Source organism: Diabrotica undecimpunctata, chromosome 9, assembly GCF_040954645.1.
Source record: "Diabrotica undecimpunctata isolate CICGRU chromosome 9, icDiaUnde3, whole genome shotgun sequence".
NCBI lineage: Eukaryota > Metazoa > Arthropoda > Insecta > Coleoptera > Chrysomelidae > Diabrotica > Diabrotica undecimpunctata.
In genome coordinates this window covers 53,572,046-53,599,734 of record NC_092811.1, presented here as the reverse complement: position 1 = coordinate 53,599,734, position 27,689 = coordinate 53,572,046, and the positions used below count along the sequence as shown (strand labels likewise).

At 32.9% G+C, this 27,689-nt stretch overlaps 2 protein-coding genes across 2 annotated transcripts; both read left to right on the top strand.

Annotated features, from left to right (window-relative positions):
* Positions 1 to 818: 818 nt before the first annotated feature.
* Positions 819 to 3,111, top strand: LOC140450768 (uncharacterized). The gene is given in 3 exon segments (XM_072544440.1): positions 819 to 1,032; positions 1,125 to 2,615; positions 2,732 to 3,111. Coding segments are annotated over 3 exon segments (2,085 nt in total).
* Positions 3,112 to 22,719: 19,608 nt separating this feature from the next.
* On the top strand, positions 22,720 to 24,087 carry LOC140450767 (E3 SUMO-protein ligase ZBED1-like). Its single transcript, XM_072544438.1, has one exon. It carries the CDS (start codon positions 22,720 to 22,722, stop codon positions 24,085 to 24,087), a length of 1,368 nt encoding a protein of 455 aa, XP_072400539.1.
* The last annotated feature ends 3,602 nt before the right edge of the window (positions 24,088 to 27,689 follow it).

The window sequence follows — 27,689 nt, the reverse complement described above, 5'->3', positions numbered from 1 at the left end:
AGCAAAACTCTAGAACGACCTGCAGAAGCTGTCTGTAACAACCAATAAAACTGTTTTAAATGTGGCACAAAGCATGGCCCAAGAAGTTGTCCAGCCTTTGGGAAAATTTGTAACAATTGCAGAAAACCTAATCATTTTTCTTCAAGTTGTAAACAAAAAAATAAAAGGCATGACAGGAAGTTAGACTATTCGAAAAAGAGGCCAAGAACTGTTTATAACATTAGCGCTGAAACCTCAACTTCAGAGAGTGATGGTGAACCCTACAACTCAACCCAACATTGGATAATGTAAAAAAACAATAATAAAGGTAATATTTGGACTATTGATATAGTAATAAATAATGAGTTTGTAAATTTTAAGCTGGATTCAGGGGCTAATTGTAATTGCCTACCGTTAAAGTTTGTAAAAAGCTTAAAAGTTGTAGATAAAATTGTAGAAAATAACCTTGAACTTAACACTTATGGAAACAATAGAGTGATAGTCATAGGTAACATTATTTTAAGTTGCTTTATCAAAGGTAAAAGTTATATAAATTTGTTTTTTAGTATTAAATTTGTGGTAATAGATTGCAACAACAGTATGCCCATCTTAGGTTTAAACACTTGTACAAAAATTGGTCCAATAAAAAAAGTAGATACAGTAAGTGTCCTATGGTCTGTGAACTGTGTTTGTCATTTTTCATCTTAGTTTTAGGTAATGTCATATGTAATTGTCATGTTATTCATTGAAACAAAACAATGCTAATTTCTTATATATTAAAACTTAGTTTATAAAGGTTTTGCATTTCATTACAATTTAATATACAAAAAATATCAAATATGGATAAGCTACTACGACCAGACAGATTCGATGCAGATCCTAACTCTCCTAGATCGTCTCAAGAATGGATGCATTGGAAAGCTACCTTTGAAAACTTTATTTCCTCTGTGATTGATGTTTCAGAGGAGGAGAAATTCAAACTACTGGTAAATTACGTGAGCAACAATATCTATGAACTCATCTCTGATTGTAGAAAGTATTCTGAAGCCAAAAGTATTCTCGAAGCAGCTTTTGTTAAACCCAAAAATGAAATTTTTGCCAGACATATCCTAATGACAAAAAACAATAAACTGGTGAAAATATAGGTCAATACGTTCAACATCTTAAAGTGCTTTCCAAAGACTGTAATTTTCTAGCCGTTTCTGCAGACCAAAATAGAGAAGATTATATAAGAGACTCTTTTATTAATGGCATTCTTTCTAATGACATAAGACAACGTTTACTAGAAAACAACACTAATACTCTGCAAGATGCCATAGTGAAAGCCCAGTCTCTGGAGTCAGCTTCAAAACAATCTGAGGCTTATACAACTCCTGTACAAATTATTAATGCAATTTCTTCCGAAACCAGAGAGAACACTAATTATACTTCTGCTGCTGTGAAAAGTTGGAAATGTTACTTTTGTGGATCAACTGAAAGGCATCCTCGTAGCCTATGCCCTGCTAGAGACAAAGTTTGTAAGAAATGCTCGAAAGTTGGACATTTTTCCAAGGTATGTAGGCTTCAGATGCCCAATTCAGTATCAGCTGCTGTTTTAGCTACTACTACATCTAGTTCCAATGTTAGAAATCTTGCTGCTGCCCCTCAATGCTTATCTAAAAGTCTTACTGAGATAAAGGTGAATGGAAATACAACTGAAAGTTTAATAGACACAGGTAGTTCTGAGTCATATATCAGTAAGAATTATGCATTGTCTATAAACGTGAAAACATTTAGAAGTCATGCAAGCATAATAATGGCTTCAACAGCACTCAGAACGACTATCTCAGGACACTGCTTTGTTAATTTAGAAATAAACGAACATTCCTATAAAAATGTCAAATTATCAATAATTCAAGATTTATGTGCTGATGTAGTTATAGGTCATGACTTGCTTAAACAACATTCTTCTCTAAAAATCACTTTTGCTGGCTCAAAAATGCCTTTAGTTATTGATCGTATAGATACCATTTGTAGTTTGGCATACTTAAATATAGAGCCACCCAAATTAATCTCCAATCTATCAAATGATTGCAAACCGAGGGCAACTAAATCAAGAAAATTTTCAACTGAAGATAGAAAATTCATATCTGACGAGATACAGTATCTGCTATTGAATGGAATGATAGAAGAAAGCAACTCTCCTTGGCGTGCACAAGTACTTATTACAAAAAGTGAAACACACAAAAAGCGAATGGTAGTAGATTATTCACAAACGATTAATAAATTTACTTACTTAGATGCCTATCCTCTCCCAGATGTTGAAGATATTGTTAGAAAAGTAGCAAGATATTCTGTCTTCAGTACTATTGATCTTAAAAATGCATACCATCAAATTCCAATCAAAAATGAAGAGAAAATATACACTGCTTTTGAAGCCAACGGCCAACTATACCAATTTTGCCGGATTCCTTTTGGGGTAACCAACGGAGTGGCTTGTTTTCAAAGGGTTATCGATGGTATTATTAAATCCGAACATTTAAAAGGTGTATATGCATATCTTGATGACATTACGGTTTGTGGATTAAATCAACAACAACATAATGAAAATCTTAATAAATTTATGGAAGTAGCGAAGAAATACAATCTAACAATAAATCAAAATAAAAGTTCTTTACACTAAATTCAATTAAACTTTTGGGTTATCAAATAGAAAATCAGACCTTAAAACCTGATCCTGAAAGACTTGAACCATTAAAGAAGTTACCCTTACCAAACGATTCACAATCACTAAAGAGAGCTGTCGGAATGTTTGCACATTATTAGAAATTTATCCCACAATTTTCAGAAAAGATACAAAAACTAGTCACATGCAATCCTTTTCCTTTAACAGAACAAGCAGCTGAAGCTTTCCAAATTCTTAAATCTGAAATTATTTCTTCAGCCGTTACTACGATTGATGACAAGATTCCTTTTATCGTTGAATCTGATGCTTCAGATTTTTGTATTGCTGCTTCTCTTAGCCAAGGAGGAAGACCTGCTGCTTTCTTTTCAAGAACCTTATCAAAAAGTGAAAGAAATCATTCATCAGTGGAAAAAGAGGCTTATGCAATAGTGGAAGCTCTTAGAAAATGGAGACAAAAGCTGTTCTGATGCTTAAAGAACCTAAAAATAAAAAAGAATTGTTAAGAATATTAGGTATGTTTAATTACTTGTCTAAATACCTACCGAATCTCTCTAAATTGTTGTCACCGTTAAGAAATTTGATTAAAAATAATGTAGAATATAAGTGGACAGGAGATCACTTGACAGTCTTCCAAAAAATTAAAAATAGTCTCTAAAATACCTATATTAAAAATATTTAATCCTATGTTGCCCATAGAAATACAAACTGATGCAAGCCAGCATGGTATTGGCTGCTGTTTGCTACAGGAAGGTAGGCCAGTAGCATTTGCTTCTAGAGGCCTGACTGACACAGAAACTAGATGGGCTCAGATTGAAAAGGAGTATCTGGCAATTTGCTATACTTTAAATAAGTTCCATCAGTTTGTGTATGGTAGAAAAGTAATAATAAAATCTGATCACAAACCATTGGTGGCAATTAACAAAAAAGACATTTGTAAAATAAGTTCTCGTTTACAATCATTAAAATTAAAAATGCTTAAATATGATTTTGAAGTACAATACTTGCCTGGAAAACATATGTACATAGCAGATCTCCTATCAAGATCATTTATAAAGACCCCAGTTAAAGATGATAAAGAAATGAGAGAAATTGTTCACTCAGTTGAGTTTGATCTACCCATATCTGTGGAGAGAATTGAAGAAATCAGAGCTGCAACCAACAATGATCAGATTTTGTCATAGATAAAAAAGTTTTGTCAAACAGAATGGCCAAATAGAAATTCGATTTTAGAACGTGATATCAAAGCATTTTACAATATTAAGGACGACATACATATTAACAATGATCTAATTTTTCATAACTTTAAATTAGTCATTCCTAAATTGTTAAGAAAGCAAATGTTCAAATGTTATAAATTACATGTAGGGTATTTTGGAATAGAAAAGTCCAAAGCTAGAGCCAGGAAAATATTTTATTGGCCTGGTATATCACAAGATGTACAGAATTTTGTATCGAAATGTAAAACATGCTTAAAATACAGTCGGAAAATTCCTAGAGAACCACTCATTCAGCATGAAAGATCAAATATTCCCTTTGAAAAAGTGGGGGCTGATATTTTAACTTATGCAGGTCAAGATTATTTGACTTTGGTTGATTACTTTAGTAATTGGATATAACTTATTCCTTTAAAAAAAAAACTGCAGAGGAAGTAATTGACAAGCTTAAAGTTGTTTTCTCTACTCATGGCATACCAACTAAATTTATGTCTGATAACCAACCATTTAACAGTAAGAAATTTAAAGACTTTGCTAAAAGTTGGGAAATAAATTTGATAACCTCCAGTCCAAAATACCCAAAATCAAATGGACTAAGTGAAAAAGCTGTTAGTATTTGTAAAAATATCCTTAAAAAATGTTATGATTCAGGTAATGACATTCATAAAGCCTTATTAGAATATAGAACATCCCCCTCTCTGGTCTAAATATTTCCCCATCAGAGTTATTGAACAAACGATTGCTTCGAACCAATTTATCTGTTACTAGGATGTTATTAACAGAAACAGATGATTTTGACTTTGAAAACATTAAAGAAAAGAGGATTAAAACGAAAACTTTATATGACAAGCAAGCTCACGAAAGACCTTCATTTGTAGAAGGGCAGAGTGTAATGATAAAGAAAGACAATCATTGGGTACCAGGTGAAGTGGTTCAAGAACATAGTACTCCTAGATCATATTTGGTGAGGGAGGATAGGGATAAGGTTCATAGAATTCATCGTTCTTGAGACCAAATCCAAATCCGGTGTCTCCGGAATCCAATAATAGGGATTTATTACCTATGCGCAAAACTGATGTCTCTAAATCAAAATTTAAGATTCAAACAGAAACATCTATTAGTAATGAAAAATCAGATAAAACTCAAAGTAAAACAATTATACCAGTAACAGGCCCTAACAAAACCCGCTCTGGTCGTTGCATTATAAAACCAGCTAGATATAGAGATTAATCATATTTTAAATATTGTATTTTTTAGTTTAGTGTTTTCAGTTGTTTTTAAGTTTTGTAAAAGAGGGAGATGTAACATAAACAGCTTATTGTGAACCAACCTTAACATGAGTTTGTTCACCTGTCGGTGCTACGTCTGTCACTTGTCACTAGAGAACAGACATTGTAAAAGATATGTAGAAGTCTAAATAATAAAGATTAAACTAACAATAGTTGTCTCAATAAAACATTACAAGAATTAAGCATTTCTGTATTTTATTATTGTTGATATGTTCAAGAGCTTTGAGTATTGCATAAAGTTCAGCAGAGAAGATGCTGAAATATTGGGGCAGTCTGAATTGAAATTGATTGTTACGTTACATATGCAGCACCAACTCCTGTGTTGCCTTTGGATGCATCTGTAAATATCCTGCAGCAATTTTCTCCATGTTTGTTTATGATTGAATTGAGGTTATTTTTAATAACAGTCGGATTTGTAGAATGCTTAATAAATACAGTAAGATTATAATTTATTTCGGGGATATTGGTACACCAAGGTGACGGATGGTTCAAATTTATTTGAAATATATCTGGAACATCTTCGTTTAAATATCTTAGATAGAATCGAATTCTCTCATAGAAAGGTTTGTGTGAATTAGATCTATTTTGAAGTGTTTGTTATTGAATGTATTATCAAAAATAGGTCTATTTCGACTGGATGCTATAGAAGTTGCATGTGTTAATGTTAAATAAATGCGACTGTGTAGTAAAGATGGTTCTCCAGTTTCACTATATAAACTTTCTACCGGTGTTGTTCTAAATGCTCCCAGAGCAATTCTTAATGCGGTATTGTGTATATACTATCTAATGGTTTTAGTGTTGTGTCAGATGCAGAAATATACGCAATGGAGCCAAAATCTATTTTAGATCTAATTAATGCTTTATATAGACTAATTCGTGTATCGTAATTAGAGCCCCAATCCCTGTTAGATAAAGTTCTTAATATATTTAGTCTTTTATTGCACGATGCGACAAGTTAATCTATGTGTTTTTTCCAGGATAGTTTTTTGTCCAACCACATTCCCATGAATTTTGTGTCTGTTTTAAACATGAGCTCCGAATTAAAAAACAATATTGGTTTACTGAAAGCGTGTTTATTTGTGAATACGCCTCGTCCATCCTTGTGTGCGCCGGATATGTCGAAGAGCTTTGTAGATTTTTTGATCGGCTAGTGTATATTGTGTAGGTTCTTTCGAGAAGATCAGGTTGTAGATGCCTAGCGTAGGTTTAAATTTGTGTGAATCCATTTGAATGATATCTTTACCGAACTCAATAATTGTTTTATTTCCAAACGACCATTCTCCAGTAGACCAATTAAACTTTGGTCCGAATAGTTGGTCTGCATTCCCTAAATCTTGCGTATATTTTTCTAAATAAGGGTTGTACGATGTTTGCGTACGTAGAGCACTGACCTGTGATGGCTGATGAGTTTGTGAATCGTCTTCGTTGAGATTTGGTTTAGGGACATTCACATAGTTGGCTATTTCTTTAAGAGGTGTAGTTATTGGCTAAACGTTGTCTGTAGAAGTTCTTTTTCATCAGCTTGCAGTCTTCTAAGAGCTTTATACTTTTCTCTCACAATTGCAGCAAGTTTTTTTATTTGAACCGCTCTGTTTGAAGACATGTTAACAAATGAATTCTTGACTTATATTTATATTTATACATCTACACCCTTCTGTTAGCATGTCTCTGATGACGTCTGTACGTCTCAGGTATCCCTCTATGGTCGCCTACGCCTTCTGTTTAGGGATTCATCAAGCCAAGTAGCTTGAATTTTTCTTAAATACTTGACTTGACTTGAAAATTCAAGCTTTTGATATTTTGATATTTGACTTGAGTTGATTTACGGACTGAATTACTTGACTTGATATCAAGTAAAAATCAAACTACTTGATATTACTTGATAGCGATCCGTGAGATGCACACCGAAGGAGACCGAAACGTTAAAATAGGAGATTCAGATTTATCGAGGTTCTAGCAAGCAGGCACCCCGATTGCTCGATGACGACGACAACGTGCTGTTAGTACAGTAGAAGTGATCAAGGACAGACAGTGGCCGTTAAATAATTGTTATGTCTGATTTAAGTAATGTGTCCGTTATGGAATCGGAACCCTTTCAAAGCAGCGGCTCAGAATATATCGTAGATGAAAAAGTGTTAGAATTTGATGACAGTGATAACACCTAAACAGAAGTAGAAAGTGCAGGGTCGGCGCCATCAAAGGCGAAACGAGTTAAAGTTAATAAAAGTCTATCTATATCTAATAAAACAAAAAAAATTACGGACTATTTCATAGTCGAGCAAAATCCTAAGAGTAATAAAAATACTCACAAACTAGGCAAATGTACCCTATGTACGGCAAAAAACACAGTTTTGCAAATGAAAAACTGCGGAACATCTTCACTAAGGCGGCATTTACAAGCTAGACACCCTAGAGTCTACAAAGAACATTTTGGTAGATCTAGCCCAACTAATCTCGAGGCCAATACCTCTACAGTTTCGACTAGCAGTACTAGCACACTTTCAGTTTCGGATTGGCTTGAGAAGGTAAAGTAAAACATTAATTTTTTAACTATAATTATGTAGTCGTTTGTGTCACAATTAAATAACCTACACGGTTTGCCAAAAATAGGTCCACATCTTCTTTTTCTTTAATGTTTTTTTTATTTGAAACTTTTTTTATCAAATTTTGAGTACATCTATAAGAGTCTATAGGCTTTAAGCAATCTAGTAAAAATTGTGGTGTAGCATGTGCCATATGCCATATACTTTTTTACAGGGCATTTCAAAAATATAACTTACCTTGCCATTTAAGAGCGGCACTATGGAGGGCTGAGGTAAGGAGAACCATCTCTGTATTAAAAAGTGTTCGTGGAATAGAGGCAAATTAAGATGGCGCTATTGTAGGAATGGTATCAGTTTTTATTCAAGTAGGTTACAGGGAAACAAAAATACTTTGGTTGAATTTCTCCACAATCACAAAGGATATGGTTGCTACCCCCATTTGTGTAAGGAGTGTGAGAATCTGCCGTGTTGGGTTCTAATTCTGTTAAACGTGGACAGTGTAATTATATTTTCTCATCACAAAAATTGTTGCAAAACTTTATTCGCGATTTCAACGACCGTTGAGGGCGCTGCGAAACGTACAAAGATGGAGGATTGTGAGTAATGCTTACTTCTGTCATTTAGTGTGTGTACCTTTTTGTTTTGTTGGCGAGCTTCGACAAGCACTGTTGGTTGGGTGTTATCTTAAAAGTGTTTTGCCATATTTATAGTGTTTTGAACTAGTACGATCAGTTTATTACTTACGAGATTACTTATTAAGTAGGTTCAGAATTCAGCCACCAGAGAGCGTTTTGACTTTTGCAAAGGCGAATACAATTAAATTTTATAAAATAACTCAACTTGTCACTCTGACATTCTGATGATTCTGTAGGTTATATTTTCATTCTGCATACTTCACTACGTTCTTTATAGTTCACATTAAACTATTGCTAAGCTAGCGCCACTGTGGTCACATTTTGAACTGTTATTTGCCACTTTTTGACGGACATTTTTTTCAGTTTTTCTCCCATCCATAAGAGATGGTTCTCCTTACCTCTACCCTCCATAAGTGATACATTATACAAATTATACGTGAGATTTATTGTAACTTTACTACATTTACTACTATTACAGCATTTTACTAACTCCAGTTTTGTTTATTTAGCAGACCATTAGGAGATCAGAAAATTTCCAACAAGATAAATTTCAAAAACTACTAGTGGAGTATATAGCACAGAAGTATCTACCTTTCAACTTTTTTGAAGATGCTATAGGTGAAAAAATGTACAAATACTTAAATCCAAAGGCAACTCTACCTGGTCGTAATCAAATGAAATCTTTGACATTAAAAACATTTGAATCAGCGCAGCAAACAATTAAGACATTTTTGAAGACATGCAATTCAAAAATATTAAATAAAAAATTCAAAAGTATTATTAAGAGGCGTAAACTAGAATATCTTGGACATATAATCAGAGGACCAAGATATGAGTTCCTTCGGCTAATTCTCAACGGTAAAATTGAAGGAAAGAAATGAATAGGACGGAAGAAACTCTCTTGGTTGAGGAATTTGCGGCAGTGGACAAGTTTGACAGCGGACCAATTGCTACACGTAGCGCAAGACCGAGATCAGTATAAAAATATTATAAGCATGGTAGTCGCCGACGTTCCGTAGGGATATGGCACTCTAAGAAGAAGAATTCAAAAATCTCGTTTTACAATCGATGGATGGTCTTCATTTAATATGAAAGGATACTATGGTATTACCAGCCACTTTATCGATAAAAATTGGAAACTTCATTATATCCTGTTAGATTTTGTGCCAGCATATGGGCAACATACTGGTAACGCTATAGCAAAACTATTTTTCGAAGTATTACAATTTTACGATGTTATAAAATGCATAAAAGGTATTACTACCGACAATACAAATAGTAATTTCACGTTCATCAGCAAACTAAAAACATTTATTTATGACATCGATACAAAAAATATCCACTTTGTATGTTGTGCACACATCTTAAACTTGGGAGCCAGAGATTTTATGAAAATCCTTGATTCTGAGCTTGAAGAGGCGGCCAACACTTTAACAGATATATCAGAGCATGATGACGATGACAGAATTGACAGCCTAGTTTCGCCCTCCTCTGTAAGAAAAATCCATTCCCTTGCTAAGAAATTAAAAAACTCTGAACACTTACGTAAGGATTTTGAAAAATGCATTTTGCACCACCTTAAACCTAAAATTTACTATGCCAGAACTTGATGTCATAACAAGGTGGAATTCCACGTTCGACATGTTGAAATGGAGTCTAAATATGCGACAAGCACTTAATATCCTTTGTGATAATATAGAAAATCTAAAAACTTTGAAGCCAACCGACACAGAATGGTCGTTAATTGATCGAATTTGCCAGTATCTTAATGTTTTTAAAAGCATTTCCTTAATTTTAGAAGGTGAATCATATGTTACTCTGCCTATGGTAATAATTGGCATCAATATGATGTTGGATAGACTAGAATCGTGGGCTATGGAACTTGACAATAAACCTGATCGAGACAAAACCGATGAAAAGATCATAAATAGCATTCAAGCGGCAAGGGACAAAATCATTAAACATTATAAGAGAACCAACTGGATGTACTGTGTTGTCTTAATTTTAGACCCCCGACATAAAGTGGAAACATTCTCCAAAACAAATTGGGGAAAAGAGTTGCAGCTAGAAGCAGTTAAATATTTTGAAGATATTTTTAGAGCACAGTATTTTAAGGCTGACTCTCTGCCAACGTCTGAACACTCTGCTGAACCGTCTATTCCAGTAGCACCATCTTCATCTTCAAACCCTAGTTTAGTCGAAAAGTTTGAAATCGATCTACTAAGTTTGTTTAGTATAAAATCTCTCCATAATGCAGACGCAGACGACGATATGGCCTGGCGTTACGAAATCGACAAATATATTTCTGACCCACGAGCTGACAGTACTAAAAATATTTTAGAATGATGGAAGAGGCATGAATCCATTTTTCCAAACCTCGCCACAATGGCCAAAGATTTTTTATCAACGCAAGCGTCTTCAGCTCCAGTTGAAAGGCAGTTTTCTAGAGCTGTCCTAACCCTTACCAAACAAAGAAACCGATTAGGCGATAACTCCGTGAGAAGCCTTATGTGTCTGAAATCGTGGATGGCAAATGAAGACATTAAAGATTTATTTTAGATAGTTACACTCCATTTTTGGTGATTTTTTTATTGTTTATTTTATTTTTTGTTGTTTTATTACCAGAATTCAGAATATTTCGTTTTGTTATTTTATTTATCATTTTAATTATGCAACTTACATTTTTTAAGTTTTTAATTTTTATAGATGTTTTTTAAATAAAAGGTTACATCCGTATATTTTTATTGTTATTGCGTTTTGGCAGTTTTTTTCAAGAAAAATCAAGTAGTCTTGATGGACGTCTTGAGTTTGTCAAGTAATTGATGTGTAGCTACTTGACTTGACTTGAATTTCAAAAAATAATACTTGACTTGAGCTTGTCTTGATTTCAAGTCAAGTCAAGTAGTTTGAAAATCAAGTCAAGTCGTGAATCTCTACTTCTGTTAGCGTGTATTTGATGATGTCAAGTACCCCTCTGTGTCTCTGCATATATGTAACTGATGGCGTCTGCATGTCTCTGCTACCCTCTGTTAGCGTGAAAGAAGATGGCGGCCTAAGCACATCTCTGTTTATTAGTGATGCATTATTTAAATTACACCTCTTTCTGGTCACACCTGTACCTGTGTACGGTATCAGTTCTATGTCATCCAAAAGCATGCGCTGTTACCTATATTATTGTTGAGAATTGAGTTACATTTTATTTATTAATTTATTTTTTAAGTATCTTTGCTACAGTACTAAAAATATTTTCTCGCATATTTCATCGCACGTCTATAAAAAATTTAATTACGTGTAAGTGGAATCAAGAATGTAATTATTCACAGACAACACTAAAATTAAAGACAATGTTTATCCATGGCTACCTAGAACTCGAAACCGAAAACTGCAAACCATCATTACTCGTCTACGTATAGGCCATACAAGATATACGCATTCGTACCTTTATAGCATTAAATTCTTTAGTAATGTTTTCCCATGCAATGGCTTTTTGTTTGTCACACCATCCGTTTTTTATTTTCTATAATAAATTTATATTTAATTGCTAGATCTAAAATTATATCTTTCTCTAAACTAGAGAAGTGGCTTCCTTTATTTTCCATCTTAAGTACACACTACACACACAAAATTGCAAGAAAACAATGTTATTATCATAGTTCAATTGGATTAGCATAACCTTACAAAACTTTCTTTGTTGACAATTTTTTTGACAGATCACACTCCGATTCGAATGAAATAATCTGTACTCGTGCAATGTTATAACGTAACGAGCGGCTAGCTATCCAGTGGACGCGATTGTAGCACCATGGCGGACATAATTGTAACTAAAGAGCTGTCATGTAATTTCGTTTCAATATTGAAATAAGAACAAATGAAAAGTCAGTTTATTCAAAATTTGAATAAGTAACTGACTTCAAATTTCAAACAAACAAAACAATATGGAAAGTGCAAAAAGTCTATGTGATTTGTGTGGTAAAGAATTTAAATGGGGAAAACATTTGTACTGTCATTATAGAACAGTTCATAAATTAGAGCCTTTAAAAGACAATGCAGGTAGTTATGGTAAATTAAAATGTGGGTACTGCAAAATAGGTGTTGGTTAACTATGACGATTTTTGAGATCATTTGGTTGCTGAACATCAAATGGATATTTTTCAGCACACTGTTAATTTTAAATCCATGAATGGTAAGTCCATAATGAAAAAGAAGTATTTTTTTAAATAATGAATGGGTTGCATGTGAGTACATACTAAATTAATAATGAAATAAAAGACGTTCTAACCGTCAGTCAAGACGGTTCAGTAAAAGACAATCTAAATCAATTGATTGTGAGAACATCTTTTGTTTCATTACTAATTATTTAGATATATTTTTGACGTGACAACGTCTTAAATTAGGTTGTGGCTCGGAGTCACTCATGAAAAAGTGTATCGCCCGCTCACGTCTGTTACGATGAGTCACCGAACGAGAGAGAGGCCCGCCGGACCGGCGAATGCCTTGCGTCTCTCTCCCACTCAAACATGATCGGTCCGCTGGTGCGATGCTATTTCTCCTATCATCGTCCTATCCTCAACAAAATCACTCAAATAGAAATTAGTTAAATTTAAGTTTACATGTACAATGTTTTAGTAAACAAAATATATTTCTATAGTTAAAATGTGTGCAATTCTTATTTTCATTCAATTCCTTGTTCCTATTGTGCAATTTAATAATATTCATATCAATAAATATTCTACCGAGAAAAAGACGTTGTCACGTAAAATCTTCGCCCGTAAAACCGACTTTACAGGCAACCGATTTTTTTTGTTAGGTATAATATTATATTTTTGCATGAATCTTGTAGATTTTAATAAATGAAAAGCATCACAAGAAAAGCAGTATGAATGTATTTATTCCAAACAAAATGAAAACATTTCATCTCAAAAGAAAATTAGTTATTATATTTGCCACAGAACAGAATCTCCAAAATTAGTTTCAGAGGAAACAAGAAAAAAAAGCGATGAGAAGACAAGGTTCTTGTAAAATGGATTCAGCATGTTCTTCAACTATTAAATTAATTGAAAACAAATTACTAAATTCAATTGAAGCCACAATTTGGACCCCTCACACCTATAACCAATCGCTTCGTTTTGTAAACTTATCCAAAGATGAAAGGTCACTGATTGCAGGTAATTTTATAAAACATGTAATTGAACATAATTTTAATTAATTTGTTTTATAGGAAAATTATTAATGGGGGTATCCTTCCAAAAAATATTGGACGCCATTCGAGACTCTGCTAGTAGTAATATTGAACGAATGAGTTTGTTGAATCGAAAAGATCTCCAAAATATTGAAAAGGAGTTTTGTATACATAAATCTATGTATTACAATCAAAATGATGCTGTTAGCGTGAGTCTTTGTTGACGAGTATGGAGAAGGTATTTCTGTGGCATACTTAATTTCAAATAAAACAGATACATTTGTTATGGCTCATTTCTTTGAAATTATTAAAACTAAGACTGGATCTATAACTCCTAAAGTATTTATGTCCGATGATGATGCTGTTTTCTATAATGCTTGGGTAAGTGTAATGGGTTTACCTCTACATCGCTACATGTCGATCAAAACTGGCAAAAACAATTAAAAAAAATAAATGGCTCCCAAGAAATTAAGTTGAAGTATATAAATGCTTAAGACTTCTAATACACAATACCAGTGAAAATGAATTTAGTAATCTTCTCGAAAATACACTAAATGAACTTCACAACAATGACACTACAAAAGAATTTGCTAATTATTTTCAAAATAACTATGTTAATCGTTATGGGGCACATTGTTATAGGTATGGATTGGGAATAAATACAAATATGTATTTAGAAGCATTCCATAAAGTCCTAAATCATATTTCTATTGCCTTCCGATTCTTCTTATTATCTGTCTGAAGACGAAGATTTGTTTTTCCCAAGAAGCGATTTAATTATGAGAGTCTGAAGATAATATTACAAGTTTACGAAGTATTAGTTTTTAATGGTCATACAGCTAAAGTGTTTACAGTCCACTTATATAATTCAACACACCAGTGTTGCTAGATGTCAAAATGAGAATTATCGCATGAACCGTTTCATATTATCGTACAAAATATCGATCGTTGAAAAAAAATGTTTAACATACCTAATTTATGAACAAATATTGTATTTGGAAGGCAAAGGAAAAATTTTGGAATTTATATTGGGCAAAAATATTTTTTTAAACTTAAAATATATTTTTTTTGTTTTAAAGGAAGGACAAAAGCCATAAATAATATAGCCATAAATATACAAAAAATGCTGTATTAACCCTTAAGTACTAACACCTTAAATCAATGGCGTAAACACTAACTAACCGCCTGACAGACGGGTTTAACATTTTAGTGAATATTTTTTGTTTTTTATATACCTTGATGCAAAAAAATATTGCAATGACTTACTGAAAGTATTAGTTATCCAAAAAATACAGTAATTAATATAGTTTATCTGTATTTATTAAAATAAAAAATATTATAACAAGAATGGATCGGTTTTTTGTGGACATTTTTACGCCTGAAAAAAAAATGTGATAAAAATTAAACAAATTAAACTATATTGATAAAAATTATAATCGGGTTAAGTAAAGAGTAAGAAACATTAAAACAATAATATTTTTAAAAAATGTTCACACAAAAAAAAAACTGACAGTCACTAAAGTTGGTAGAGTGTAGCGCACTCCAAACAAATTTTTTTCGCACATTCCAAACAAATTGGTTTCTGACAATGAAAGCAGACATAAGCTGTTCTTCTTTTCTTTTTATAATGACAGTAAGAACAGTCCTTCCTTTTTTCTAATTTTTCCACTCTTACTTCTGGACGCTGTTGAGGTTCATCTATATTCAGTATCTCGCATATGCTCAACTTTAGTTTTCTAGGTAAAGAGGAACTTTCTAGTCTTCTGTGTAGCTGAGGTTGGATAAGTTGAAATGCCAGTTTTTCAATAAAATTGGGTCTTTCTAAATGAGTATTATTTTTTAAAGATTCATAAAGAATATAAGCATTTACTGTACTTATATCAAACATTCTGAAAAATATAGCCATAGGCCAACGGCGAGTTCGACGACTGCTTGTAAATTTGGCACATTTTTCATCCATTGAATCGACACCACCCTTTGTTGAATTATAATCCACTATTATGTGTGGTTTTTTAGTATCTGTATCCTCAGTGGCTGCGTGATGAGATGATGATACCAAAATTACGGCTTTATTTTTATGTGTTGTGTGTGAAAGTAAAGTAATGTGTTTTGTAAATCCGTAAATTGCCGTTCCCACTTCTCGTCGTCTGGTGGGTAAGAAGATAGGAGGAATTTCTTTACGATTCTTACGGAGAGTTCCAATGCAAGTTAGACCTTTACTCCTCAATACCTCTACCAGTTCTATAGATGTAAACCAGTTGTCAAAGGTTATAGATCTGTTGGTCCCATAGAGAGGAGTAGTTAAGCGCATAACAGCCTGTGTCGGCTTACTGTATCTTTTCTGTTCCTCTGTAAGTCCAATACCGTCAGAATTTTTTCCCGTATATATATAAGCATTGAATAAATAGCTAGTTCGAGCATCAGTACAACACATAATTTTTATACCATACTTTACGGGCTTACTCGGTATGTACATTTTGAAGCGACATCGACCTCTGAATCCCACCAGCATCTCATCAATACAGGCTGAAGTTCCCACAGTGTAGCATGCCTGACTGTTGTTAATAAATTCACTAAAAATTTCTGAAATCGGTGCTGCTGGATCCAACACTATTCTCTCATTTCTGTCTTCGGGATTGTCAAATCGCAAACATGACAAAAGGAACGCACATCTCTCTTTTGACATAATGCATCTCATTATTTCTCTACCAGTTCCATTAGTAGCAAAAATAGTATCTAGGTTTTCATTGTTTGATTTAAATAAGCATGTAAATGCTAAAAATCCCAAAAATGCGTGAAGTTCTGTCATGTCAAGGTCTTTGAGAGAAGGTGAATTTTGATTTTTGTACTTGGCTCTTTCTTTGCCGATTTTCACATTCGTCCATCTAAGAATTATGTTGCAAATATTATCACTGAATAATAACTTCCAAACCTGCAAAGGGTCTGCACTATCTCCAATTTTAGCTGCAGGGCGTAATCCAGGTAACTGTAAAACTATATTCTGCTGTGGACGCCGGCCTCTATTTGAAGTGGGAGGATTTTTTGACCATTTGTATCTATTTCTACCATAGAAATAATTCCCTGTCTCCTCTGGATCGTCTTCTTCACTGCTTTGGTCAACATTATCTTCTCTACAAGCCTGTTCTACCTCATTTTCATTTTCTGAAACTAAAAAGAGAACTTTAGGTAATGGTATACTATGCGGTCTGCCGTCGCGTTTCTACTATAGCTTACGGTCTACCCAGGGATGCGGTGTATACGCTGTATTCGAGAAAAAAATCTTTACAAAGTGAACAAAACGCATAAATCATAAGAATTTCTATTTTAATTTTACATATCAATACTTTCAATAAATAATTCTTCAACATTATCCGTTTTATTCACTTTGTAAAGATTGTTTTTTTTGGTATTGTATACATGTGTTGCTAATCGCCATATTCTTTTCTCAGAAGGGTTTGCAAACAATAATGAAAGGCACCATTGTAGACGAACTGTTTATTGCTAAGTACAATAAACATTTATACTACTATTATTTAGGAATATAAAATAAACTAAGCAAATTTATTTTCTTTACTAATATGCAAATAACACCCTAATATTTTCCCAGGGTATGCACAAATATGAACCCCTCTTTTCAAATAACATGGCAAGGTAGATTTACTTTCATTTCATTTTACATTGATTTTGCTCCAAAATAAATGTAAAATAGTTGTTACTTGTTAATAATTAATTTTTCCACAAGATTTTTCTTGCATATCATTATTTTGTGCATCAGGTAGATCGCACCCTCGAGGTAGACCACATACTAGAGTAACACCGAACTTTAGTACAATACATACATAATAATTCCAAGAGATTTGACTTACCCTCTATTTCCGATTCCGTTTCGTGATCGCTGTCAATAGCAACATTTCCATCACAAATTGATTCAACTTCGCTTATGTCGTCATCTACGTCATCAAGCCATTGCAAAAGCGTTTCCTCATAGTTTTTATCCCCATATTTGACCTTTTTTGACGTACTGGGTCCCTCATCCATTTTCAGATAAATAGTAAATAAATACGAACACTAACAACCCGTCTATCAGACGGAAATCACACTTTGAATCTAAATATCTTTAGAATAACAACCTGCAGCAAACTGCCGATCTCAATACTAATAAATAACAACCCAACTTGAAAAGTCAGGAACAGGCGACCTTCAAAATTTTTTAGGTAGGGAGATATCCCACTTTCGACAAGCGATGCCGTCTGAGAGACGGGGCGTTAGTACTTAAGGGTTAAGGTTGCTTTACACAATAAGTAAAGTTTTACAGTTTTTAATTAAACTTTCCAAAATGAATTTTTAGATGTTGCTGAATATATTAAAACTAATAAGATATAGTTTAGATTTCATTTATTCACTGAGTGTTATCTCTTGGTTTACCTCATAGATGGCTCTTCAAATTTGAATAAAGTACATTAAAAATGCTTACATTTTATTATAAAAAAAAAACAAAAAATTATTATAAATCTTCAAAAATTATATCAACCGATTGTTCTGGATTTTCCTTCACTGCAACAGTCCCGGTCTGGTAGAGTCTGTCGGACATCATGTTTCTTAACATTTTGTTGTCAGGTTTAAAATTTACGCAGCCTTTTTCTAAATGGATTTGCTGCGATGATAACATATGTCCATTTAGCGTATCTGTTATCATTCGATTCCTTGATTTTGTTTTAATCAAATTTACTTTTGAAAATTGTCTTTCACAACTGGCACTGAAAGAACACTCAAAACAAAATTACATAAATCGGGGAATATAAATTCGCCGCTAAAGTCAGTTACTTGACGTAGGTTAGAAAAAAAAACATCTATTTCTGTAGATTCTGGTAAATCTTCGAAATGACTTAATTTTCTCCACTGATCGTCAATTTTTTGAATTTGGCTAGTATTTTGGAGGTTACAAATTTGGGGTAGAGATTTCATTAACGGCAAACGTGTAGTTTCAGTTACTTTCTTGATATTATCTATATTTAAAATGGAAAGTTTAGTTAAGACTGGATCTTCAAAGTTATAACGCTTCTGAATCTGTAGACAAGCAGTTAATTAATAAATTACGACAACGTTCAAGAAAATCTAGTTTTGTCGCCTGTTCTATAGAATCAATATTGATAAGAACCCCAATGCCCACATACATGTTCGTAATCAGGAGAAAGTGTGTGTTATCAGTTGGATTAATTTTACCAATGGGTGTCCTATTGATATAATTTGGTTCCATAAAAGCTGATAATAAATCTTTATAACACATAATCATCCTTTCATGTAAGTATGAAATGATGACTACCTTTTCACTTTGAAAGTATTTGTTTAGGTCGACAAATTTTGGAAGTACCCATTCCAAAAAAAAATAAAATAATTTAATCTCTGGCTTATTAAGAGCAATATATATTTCCTCACTGGCTATAAGACGATGCGATGCTCTAAATAATTAGAAGTAAAAAATAATTGTAGAGGTTCCCACTGTTCTAAGATTCGTTTAACTACTTCTAGTAGTGATAGCCATCGAGTTTGCGCTGGTCTAAGAGTCTTAAGGCGCATCCACATTATGCCATGCCTTGCCATGCCATGTAGTACGGACGCAATTGCGGCTTGGGTTCGGGGCCGAAAGCCGAACCGATTCCAAACCCGATTGATGGCGGTCTCAATGAAAGAGAACCGTACCGATCAGTGTAGTGTGTACGTTTGTATGTAGGCAATCCTCGTCGGCATTCAGTGAGGGATCAGTGCAATTGATCACGAAGACATCTTGTGGCCTGTCGATTCACAATAATTGCGTGCTTTATTGTTATTCGGGAAATGGAGTGGAATGAAGAAAATACACAAAACCTACTTGAAATGTATCATGAGCGCCCCGTTCTGTGGAACAGCCGATTGGCAGATTATAAAGACCGGAACAAACGTCGCGATGCATTGTTGGAAATAACGTATCTTTTGAAGTGGAGAAAGAGGAAATCGAAAAAAGATTAGATATCTCTTAAGTCACTTTGCACGGGAAGTAAAAAAAGAGAAAGATTCAGAAAAAAGTGGTAATGGAACCGAAGAAACTTACAAAAGTAAATGGTTTGCGTATAAGTTAATGGAATTTCTGAAGGATAAGAATAAATCTATTGTAACGCAAGATTCAGAGGTATGTATATCATATTTACACTGTAGTAGATACTTTATTCATTCTTAATAATTGAGTTCATATTTATAAATAAATTTGAAAATATTGATATAATCATATTGGTATATCGTATTTCATTTATCATATTGAAAAGGCAATGCTCCTTCTTGAGAAATGAAGAATTCGGCCAATTCGTTTCTCACATTTTGTGCCGCAGCTCCACTCCTTCTTGCCCTTCTGCCAAAACTGAGCAATTCATTAGAGGAAGCATTTCGTTTCCAAAGCCCAGGATTAATTGCTCCAGTATCCGAACATTCTACATCAATCATTCCAGGTGGAGTGTAAAGATTTCTTGAAGTGTTTTTTCGCAAGAAATTGTGTAGGTGAATTAAGGCCAAAACTACGTTCGTTGCAGTTTCTGGTTCCAACAACATGGGCCTACGAAGCACTCGGAAAACAGCAATGAAAATGCCAAAAGCATTTTCTGACACTCTTCTTGCGCGGCTCAATCGATAGTTGAATATTCTATTTTTTGAACCTTTTTCCTGATGTCCTGCGAATGGCTTCATTATGTTTGTTGATAGTGGGAATGCGTCATCCGCCACAAAAACAAATGAAACATCAGTGCTTCGTCCTAGTAATGAACAAGCAGGTGGAAGGTTTAGGGTATTTTCTTCAAGGCACTCTTTGAAATATGAATCGTTGAATATTCGTCCCTGACATCCCACGTTTGCATATATAAAATTATAATTTGCGTCTACAGCGAACAAGACAATGCTAAAGAAGCTCTTGTAGTTGAAAAAATCGGTTCCTGAATTTATAGGAGCTTGTATTGATATATGTTTGCCGTCCATAGCTCCGACACAATTTGGAAAATTCCATTTGTCGTTGAACTGCTTGGCTATAAAGTACCAACTTTCGTTAGTTTTAGTCATCTGAAAATAAAAGTTACATACCATAAACAGACGAACGAACTATAAATTGCAAAGCAAAAAAGTGGATTAATTTAGAAATTAATATTTTGTTTCAGGGTAAACGAAAACGAAAGGAAGAAGATTCACAAGAAGTAGAAACAGACGATGGAGAAGAGTCGCTACAAGTATTGGGACAGAGCATTGATGGTTCCGAAAATGATGTTGGAACAACAGCTCAATCTCAATCTAAATCAAACTCAATTAACATTGTGAAGTCCAGTGATCGAAAAAGTATGGCTACTAATTTACCAATTGTAAACGAGGCAGTGAATCTTATGCGATCTATTACTACTAAAAGGGCTGAAAAGGATGAATTTTCATTGTTTGGTGAACAAGTTGCAATGAAGCTTTGAAAAATTGTGTCGCCATTTGCTAGATTTTCCGTTCAGAATATAATTAATACTGTTCTATTTGAAGCAGAAATGGGCAAATACGATAATCCTCATTTCATAAATCATTCTCATCCATCTACTCCACAAGCATATCCACTGCAATCATTCAATGTTGCCCATAATTCAATACCATCTCCAGGATTCTGATGTGATTAAAAGATCATGTATGGATTTAGATTTAGCTTTACAAATTCAACATGAAGGAAACGTATGCAAAGATATTGATGGTCTTGATTTGCATAATGAAATTCTGTCATACAAAGTTCTTAACCCAATCACAGACTCTAGCAAAATTTCGGATTCGCCCATAGATATTTTAAATTATATAACAAAGAAAAATTTACAATCCTTGTTTCCAAATCTATTTATAGGCTTGAGAATATTCCTGACCCTTCCAATTTCGGTGGCATCTGGCGAAAGGAGTTTTTCAAAGCTAAAGCTCATAAAAAATTATTTAAGAACGTCAATGTCCCAAGAAAATCTATCAGATTTGGCAGTCATTTCAATTGAAAATAAAATTTATAAAGCCATTGTTATTTAATTATTTTTCACTTGGTATATATGTATTATTTAATAAAGTTTTTTTGCATTGAGAGTATCTCCTTTCCGTTATTATTTCATGTTATATTGCAGAATGCCTTATTAATTTGCGAATTGAGTGTTTTCTTTCTTACTGTTAACTTACATAATAATATTGTTTTAAAATAACCTTTTTTCTTCATTTAATTTTGAAAATAAAACATTTTTTCAAACATGGTTCGTTTTATTTTTCTTTTTACAATCATATCACAAGAACATGTTATGATATAGGTATCTTAAAAACATAATATGGGGGCGCACAAAAAATCCTGCACGCAGGCGCTCACTACCCTAGGAACGGGCCTGGTGCCAACCATTGTCACCTTTACCCTATGACGAAATTATCGTACAAAGTGGACATTATCGCCTACCTACTATCGTACATTTATTAAATTATCGTACAAAATCGATAATTATCGTACATATAGCAACACACGAACACACACATAACCATTAGTCTATATTCGAACAGGATTGAAATTGTGATTGAAGCCAAAGCCAAGCCAAGTGAAATTTTCACTGTGAAAATAGCAAGCATTTTTTAATGTTCAATTTCGCTTAGCAAGCGTCTCAGGTTCAAAATCGCAAAGCAAAGTAGACAGTCAAGTGTCAAAGTATCAAGTCAACAATCAACTAGTGATGGGCGGAATCGGATGATTTTAAGAATCGGAATATTGCGGTTCGGAACATTTTAATAATCGGAATATTATTCCGATTCACGATTCTTTCTGCTTCGACACAACTACAACTTGTAATAATACGCTTAGGTTATGAGCTGAGTTTAATATCATGTTTACACCTCTCGAAATATTTTACGAATTTGTGACTTGCGTTGTTAGCAAAGGTCAATGCTCGTAAGGGGATTTACAGAAAACAAAACTTGATCATTTTAAGAATATAGGTATTTATATTGATTTAGTAACATAGTAACAGATATATTTTCAGAGAAATACAAACGTTTGTTCAGATTTATTTGTTATAAAAGTGTAGATATTATTATTTATTATTAGTTCATTAATTCAGGCACAGTTTACATTCAAACATTTTCTGTAGAAAGAATATTGACAGAGAGGTATGAAATTAATTTTTGTAGTTTTATCTTATTTAAAATGTAATTTAATAGGTATGCCTCCAGGATCTAAAAAATCAATAGTATGGAATTTTTTTAAAAAGACGACAGATGGCAACTTTGTTATTTGCAATATATGCAAAAAACAATTGAAATACTTTGTAAGTACTACAAATTTAACTCAGCATTTAACCCGGAAGCATTATGTACAATATCAAGCTGAAAAAGGCGAAATATTAGTTACCAAAAACAGTAATCAAACCATCCAACATTTACAAAATATAGACCAGCCAGTACCTTCAACCAGTAGCAGTAGCAACAGTGATGCAATAACAGTGGAAAAATCAACAATTTCAAGTTCTTACCAGCTAGTACCTTCAACCAGTAGTAGTAGCAACAGTGATGCAATAACAGTGGAAAAATCAACAATTTCAGGTTCTTACAGTTCTCCGCCCAAAAAACGGCGCCAGTTAAGACTTTTTGGAACCACGTCTAACTTATCAGACGTTCAAAAAAATGAAATTGATCGGGCCCTAATCAAAATGATTGCTACGGACTTTCAACCCATTTCGTTAGTAGAAAACAGCGGATTTTTAGAATACACACAAAAATTGAATTCTCTATACACACCACCATCCAGAAAAATTTTAACTGATCATTTATTACCTCAGACATATGAAGAGGTAATGTTAAAATTAAAATTAATGCTAAATTCCACCGACTATGTATCAGTAACGGTGGATATGTGGACTTCCGATACCAATACTTCATACGTGACTGTGACTTGTCATTTTATTTTTAATAAAACAATTTACAATGCGGTATTAGCAACCAGAGAAATGAAAGATGTACATCATACAGGTGAAAATATCGCGGATGTATTAATTAAAATTTTTAATGAATGGGGCATTGAAAAAAAAGTGGTAACCGTTATCTCGGATAACGGTGCTAATATTAAAAAAGCCATAAATGATTATTTACGTATGTACCATCACCCTTGTGTCGCACACACTCTCAATTTAACTGTTAAAGATGTCTTAAATTCTGACAATGAGGAAGTGAAACAGCTAATCTTAAAATGTAGAAATTTAGTTGCACATTTTAAACACAGTGTAGTGGCAACAACTGAATTAAAAAAGAATCAAGAATTATTAGGAAAGCCAATTCTTAAGGTTAAGCAGGATGTAAGCACTAGGTGGAATTCTACTTTAATTATGTTAGCTAGACTTCAAGAAATAAAGGATTCCCTTTCGCTTACAGTTCTCAACCTTGACAAGTGTCCCAAAACTTTGGATTCTGAAGAGTGGGCACTTATTGCAGACTGTGTTAATTTATTAAAACCACTGGAATTAATGACTGCTGAAGTATCTGGAGAAAAATATCAGACAATGTCAATAATCATTCCTTTAATACGTGGTTTATAGCTCGCCATAAAATCGGTATCCACCATAACTGTATCAGGACTGCTCCTCCAAAAAACCCTGATGGATACAATCACACGAAGACTGGGTGGTTTTGAAACTAATAAAATTTCCTCTAAAGCAACATTTCTTGATCCTCGGTTCAAAAAAGTTGCTTTTGGAAATGAGGATAATGCAAAAGCCGCCCAGAACTGGATTACAGAGGAATTAAAGAACCTGATTGATGTTGAAAAATTAGGTACTATTACTACTCCAGTAACAGATACTGGGACTATAGAGCAAGAAGTAAGTGAACCAAAAACTATATCACTCTGGGCTGATTTTGATAGCAAATTAGCAAATAAAGTAGCTACAATAACATCATCTACTGGTGCAGCACTTATAATTAGGCAATACTTAGAAATGCCTCCTTTACCTAGAAAAGAAGATCCTTTAGAATCCTGGGATAAACACAAATTTACATTCCCAGAATTGTATAAACTTCATCTAAAATATCTTGGATGTCCTGCCACATCAGTACCGTCAGAACGAGTTTTTTCCAAGGCAGGTCAACTTACTAACTTGCGGCGAAACAGGCTAGCTCCAAAAAAATTGGATACACTCATATTTCTCAATAGTTACTTTGCAAATCAATTTTAAATATCGGAACCTTATATGTATAATGATTTCTTTGGAATAATAAGTTTATTTATAATATTTTATTTATTGTAATTATATGTACTATTTAATTCAAAATAAAATGTTAATTTTGAGCAAAATAATTTGTACTTGCGAAAGTACTTATTTTCCAACAATAAATAATTTTCCCTACACTAATACTCCCTTAAAATAATATATTATTTTCTAACAGTCGATTTCACACTCAGTACAATAATTTTTCATTCATTCAATCACTTGCTAAATCCATTAGTCATTCCCTTCATTAGACCCCTACACTGTACATCCGAACTCCGAACGTTTTATATACAGTGATTGTGATATCATCAATGGATATCATACACTCATAATTTATGTTCCAATTCTAATACACATAAACAAGAACAATTCGATTCGGAGATAAAGCGACTGCAACCGGAATGCAGATAATCGGAGCATTACAAAATAATCGGAATCATCCGATTATTTTACGAATCGGAATGTTTCCGATTTTTGCATTCGGAATCGCCCATCACTACAATCAACCAAAAAACAACACAATAGGGAACTTGCACATTTTTTTTTTATTATATAATAACGTTCAGTTTCATTTAAAAATAAGATTTCCAAAATTTCACGCCTCAAAAACTCATAATGACTTAGCAATTCAAATTTAAAATCTTCCCTGTATAAAAATCATTTCAAACGATCGAAAAAGCGCGCGAACCCTTGTGACGTCACTTAGTGGTATTGGGGGCTATGATGTATCATTTACGTAAATAATTACATACTAGTGTAAAATTCAGAAAACGTACATCAGATTACAGTTCTCAAAACATAATGTGTAAAAACGGTATGATGTATCATGCCCTGCGTTGCTATGCGTAAAATGACCAAGCCACAGCAGAAAATTACATAAAACGTTATTTTCGGTTCTGTCATATCCTGAAGATCTGTCAGATAATTCAAATTAACCTAACTTTTGGCTTCTTGTTTGTTTTTGAAAAAATGGATTTTGTAAATTTGTTATTACTCAATGAATTGAATGATGTGGCAGAAAGAAATTATGTAAATGTAGAGCAACTTCAGTTACGGGACACCAGTAACCCATTTGAAATAGATAACCAACTCTAACTAAATTGCAATAGAATTAAAGGTTCTCTCCCTACTTAATTTTGTAGGAAATGAAAGTTACCAAAAATGTACTGGTAACAAACTGTTATTTTCAATGGAACAAAGTACATTTAGTAAAGTATTAACAGAAATAGCTGCAGGGATAGTGGAACACTTTGTGCCAAAATGGTGAAAAAGATGAAGTACAGCGTAGTTCTCATAGAAATGATTCCAAAGGAGGCAAATCAAAACAATGGTTGGGTGTTGGAAGCACAGAGAATAAGAAGTGTTATTGCTGCAAACTTTGTGTAGTGAAACAAAAACTTATTAATATTTTCATAATTTATTTATTTCACAATGATAAATAGTGATATAGTTTTATAATCAAATATAGTTTAGTAATATAATTTTACAATTTAGTGATATTTCATCATCTTATAATATATATGATAAAGTTTTATAATCTAGTATAGTTTAGTGATATAAATGTTAATATTTCAATTAATTACAAAAAGCTAAAACAAACAATCTAAAACATATTACTCAGTGGCTCAAAAATTTTTTAAACTGTTTAGATAATACGAAGATATTATATTGCTGCACACTGTATTATAACATATTAAATTAAAAATGTTTATATATTGTTAAAAACAAAAACATAAATCATGTATGTTACAATTAATTACAAAAATGACACAACACTAACAAAATAAAAATATATTACAACCTGGCTCAAAAGTTTTGAAAACCTTAGAGAATATAAAGAAGTGTTATCGCTGCAAATGTTGTTATAAAATATTTAAATAAAAATGTTTATCCTCAGTTTATTTTATAATTATATGATTTATATTTATACAAACTTTGTGTTATAAAATAGTTAAATAAAAATGTTTAAAAACATAAAACCCGTATGTTACAATTAATTGCAAAAAGTTCAAAATAAACAAATTTAAAATATATTAAAAAGTAGTCCAAAATTTGTTAAAACCCTTGGAAAATTAAAACATACAAGTGAAAAATACAATTTCAAAAATTAACGCAAACCTAAAATATACCACAAAGTAAACATACAAATACACCTAAAATATACTACTACAAAGAACAAGGTTTGTAGCACAAACATTACAACTTTGGGTTGTATAGAACCTGACATAAAATTCATTAAGGTAGCATACTTTACATGGATAGAGCAGAGCATTTCATCAGGCAAGAGGTAGGTGCAACAGTCGGAAAGGTTTTTAACAGAAGAGGAAGAAGGATTGATGGGACAATAAACCAGAAGAAAACCAAGACCAGGTATCAAGACAATTTAGACGATGATTTAAAATCTATTGGAGTTAGAATGTACAGAAGAGTTGGTAGACACAGGGGTGAATGGAGGATTGTCCTAAAGAATTATTTGCACAAGCACAGAGTTTTACATTATAGCCTTGTTAAAGCTGGAAACATATATTCCTGTGTTGCATTGATGTTGACTAATGATAATGGTAAAACAAACTAAAATATATTACAAAATGGTCCAAATGTGCTCATAACCCTTAGAGAATATGAAGAAGTATTATTGCTGCAAACTTCGGTGTTGTAAGATAAAAAAAAAACAAATAAATAAAAGTGTTTATAATTAGTATATTTCATAATGATATGTAGGTATTTATGTTACAATTAGTTACAAAATCAAAAAGAATAACACAAAGATCAAGACAAAACAAAAATCTGAAACATATTACAAAGTGGCTAAAAAATTTTGAGTTATAAAATTGTTAAATAAAAATGTTTGTATTCAGTTTATTTCATAATTGAGATATAATTTTATAAAGGATATGTTTATAGAATTTTAAATAAAACTATTGCATTTT

What these genes read in the sequence shown, in the direction of transcription:
- LOC140450767 (XM_072544438.1), top strand. Translation starts at nt 22,720, where the DNA reads ATGCCTCCAGGATCTAAAAAATCAATAGTATGGAATTTTTTTAAAAAG.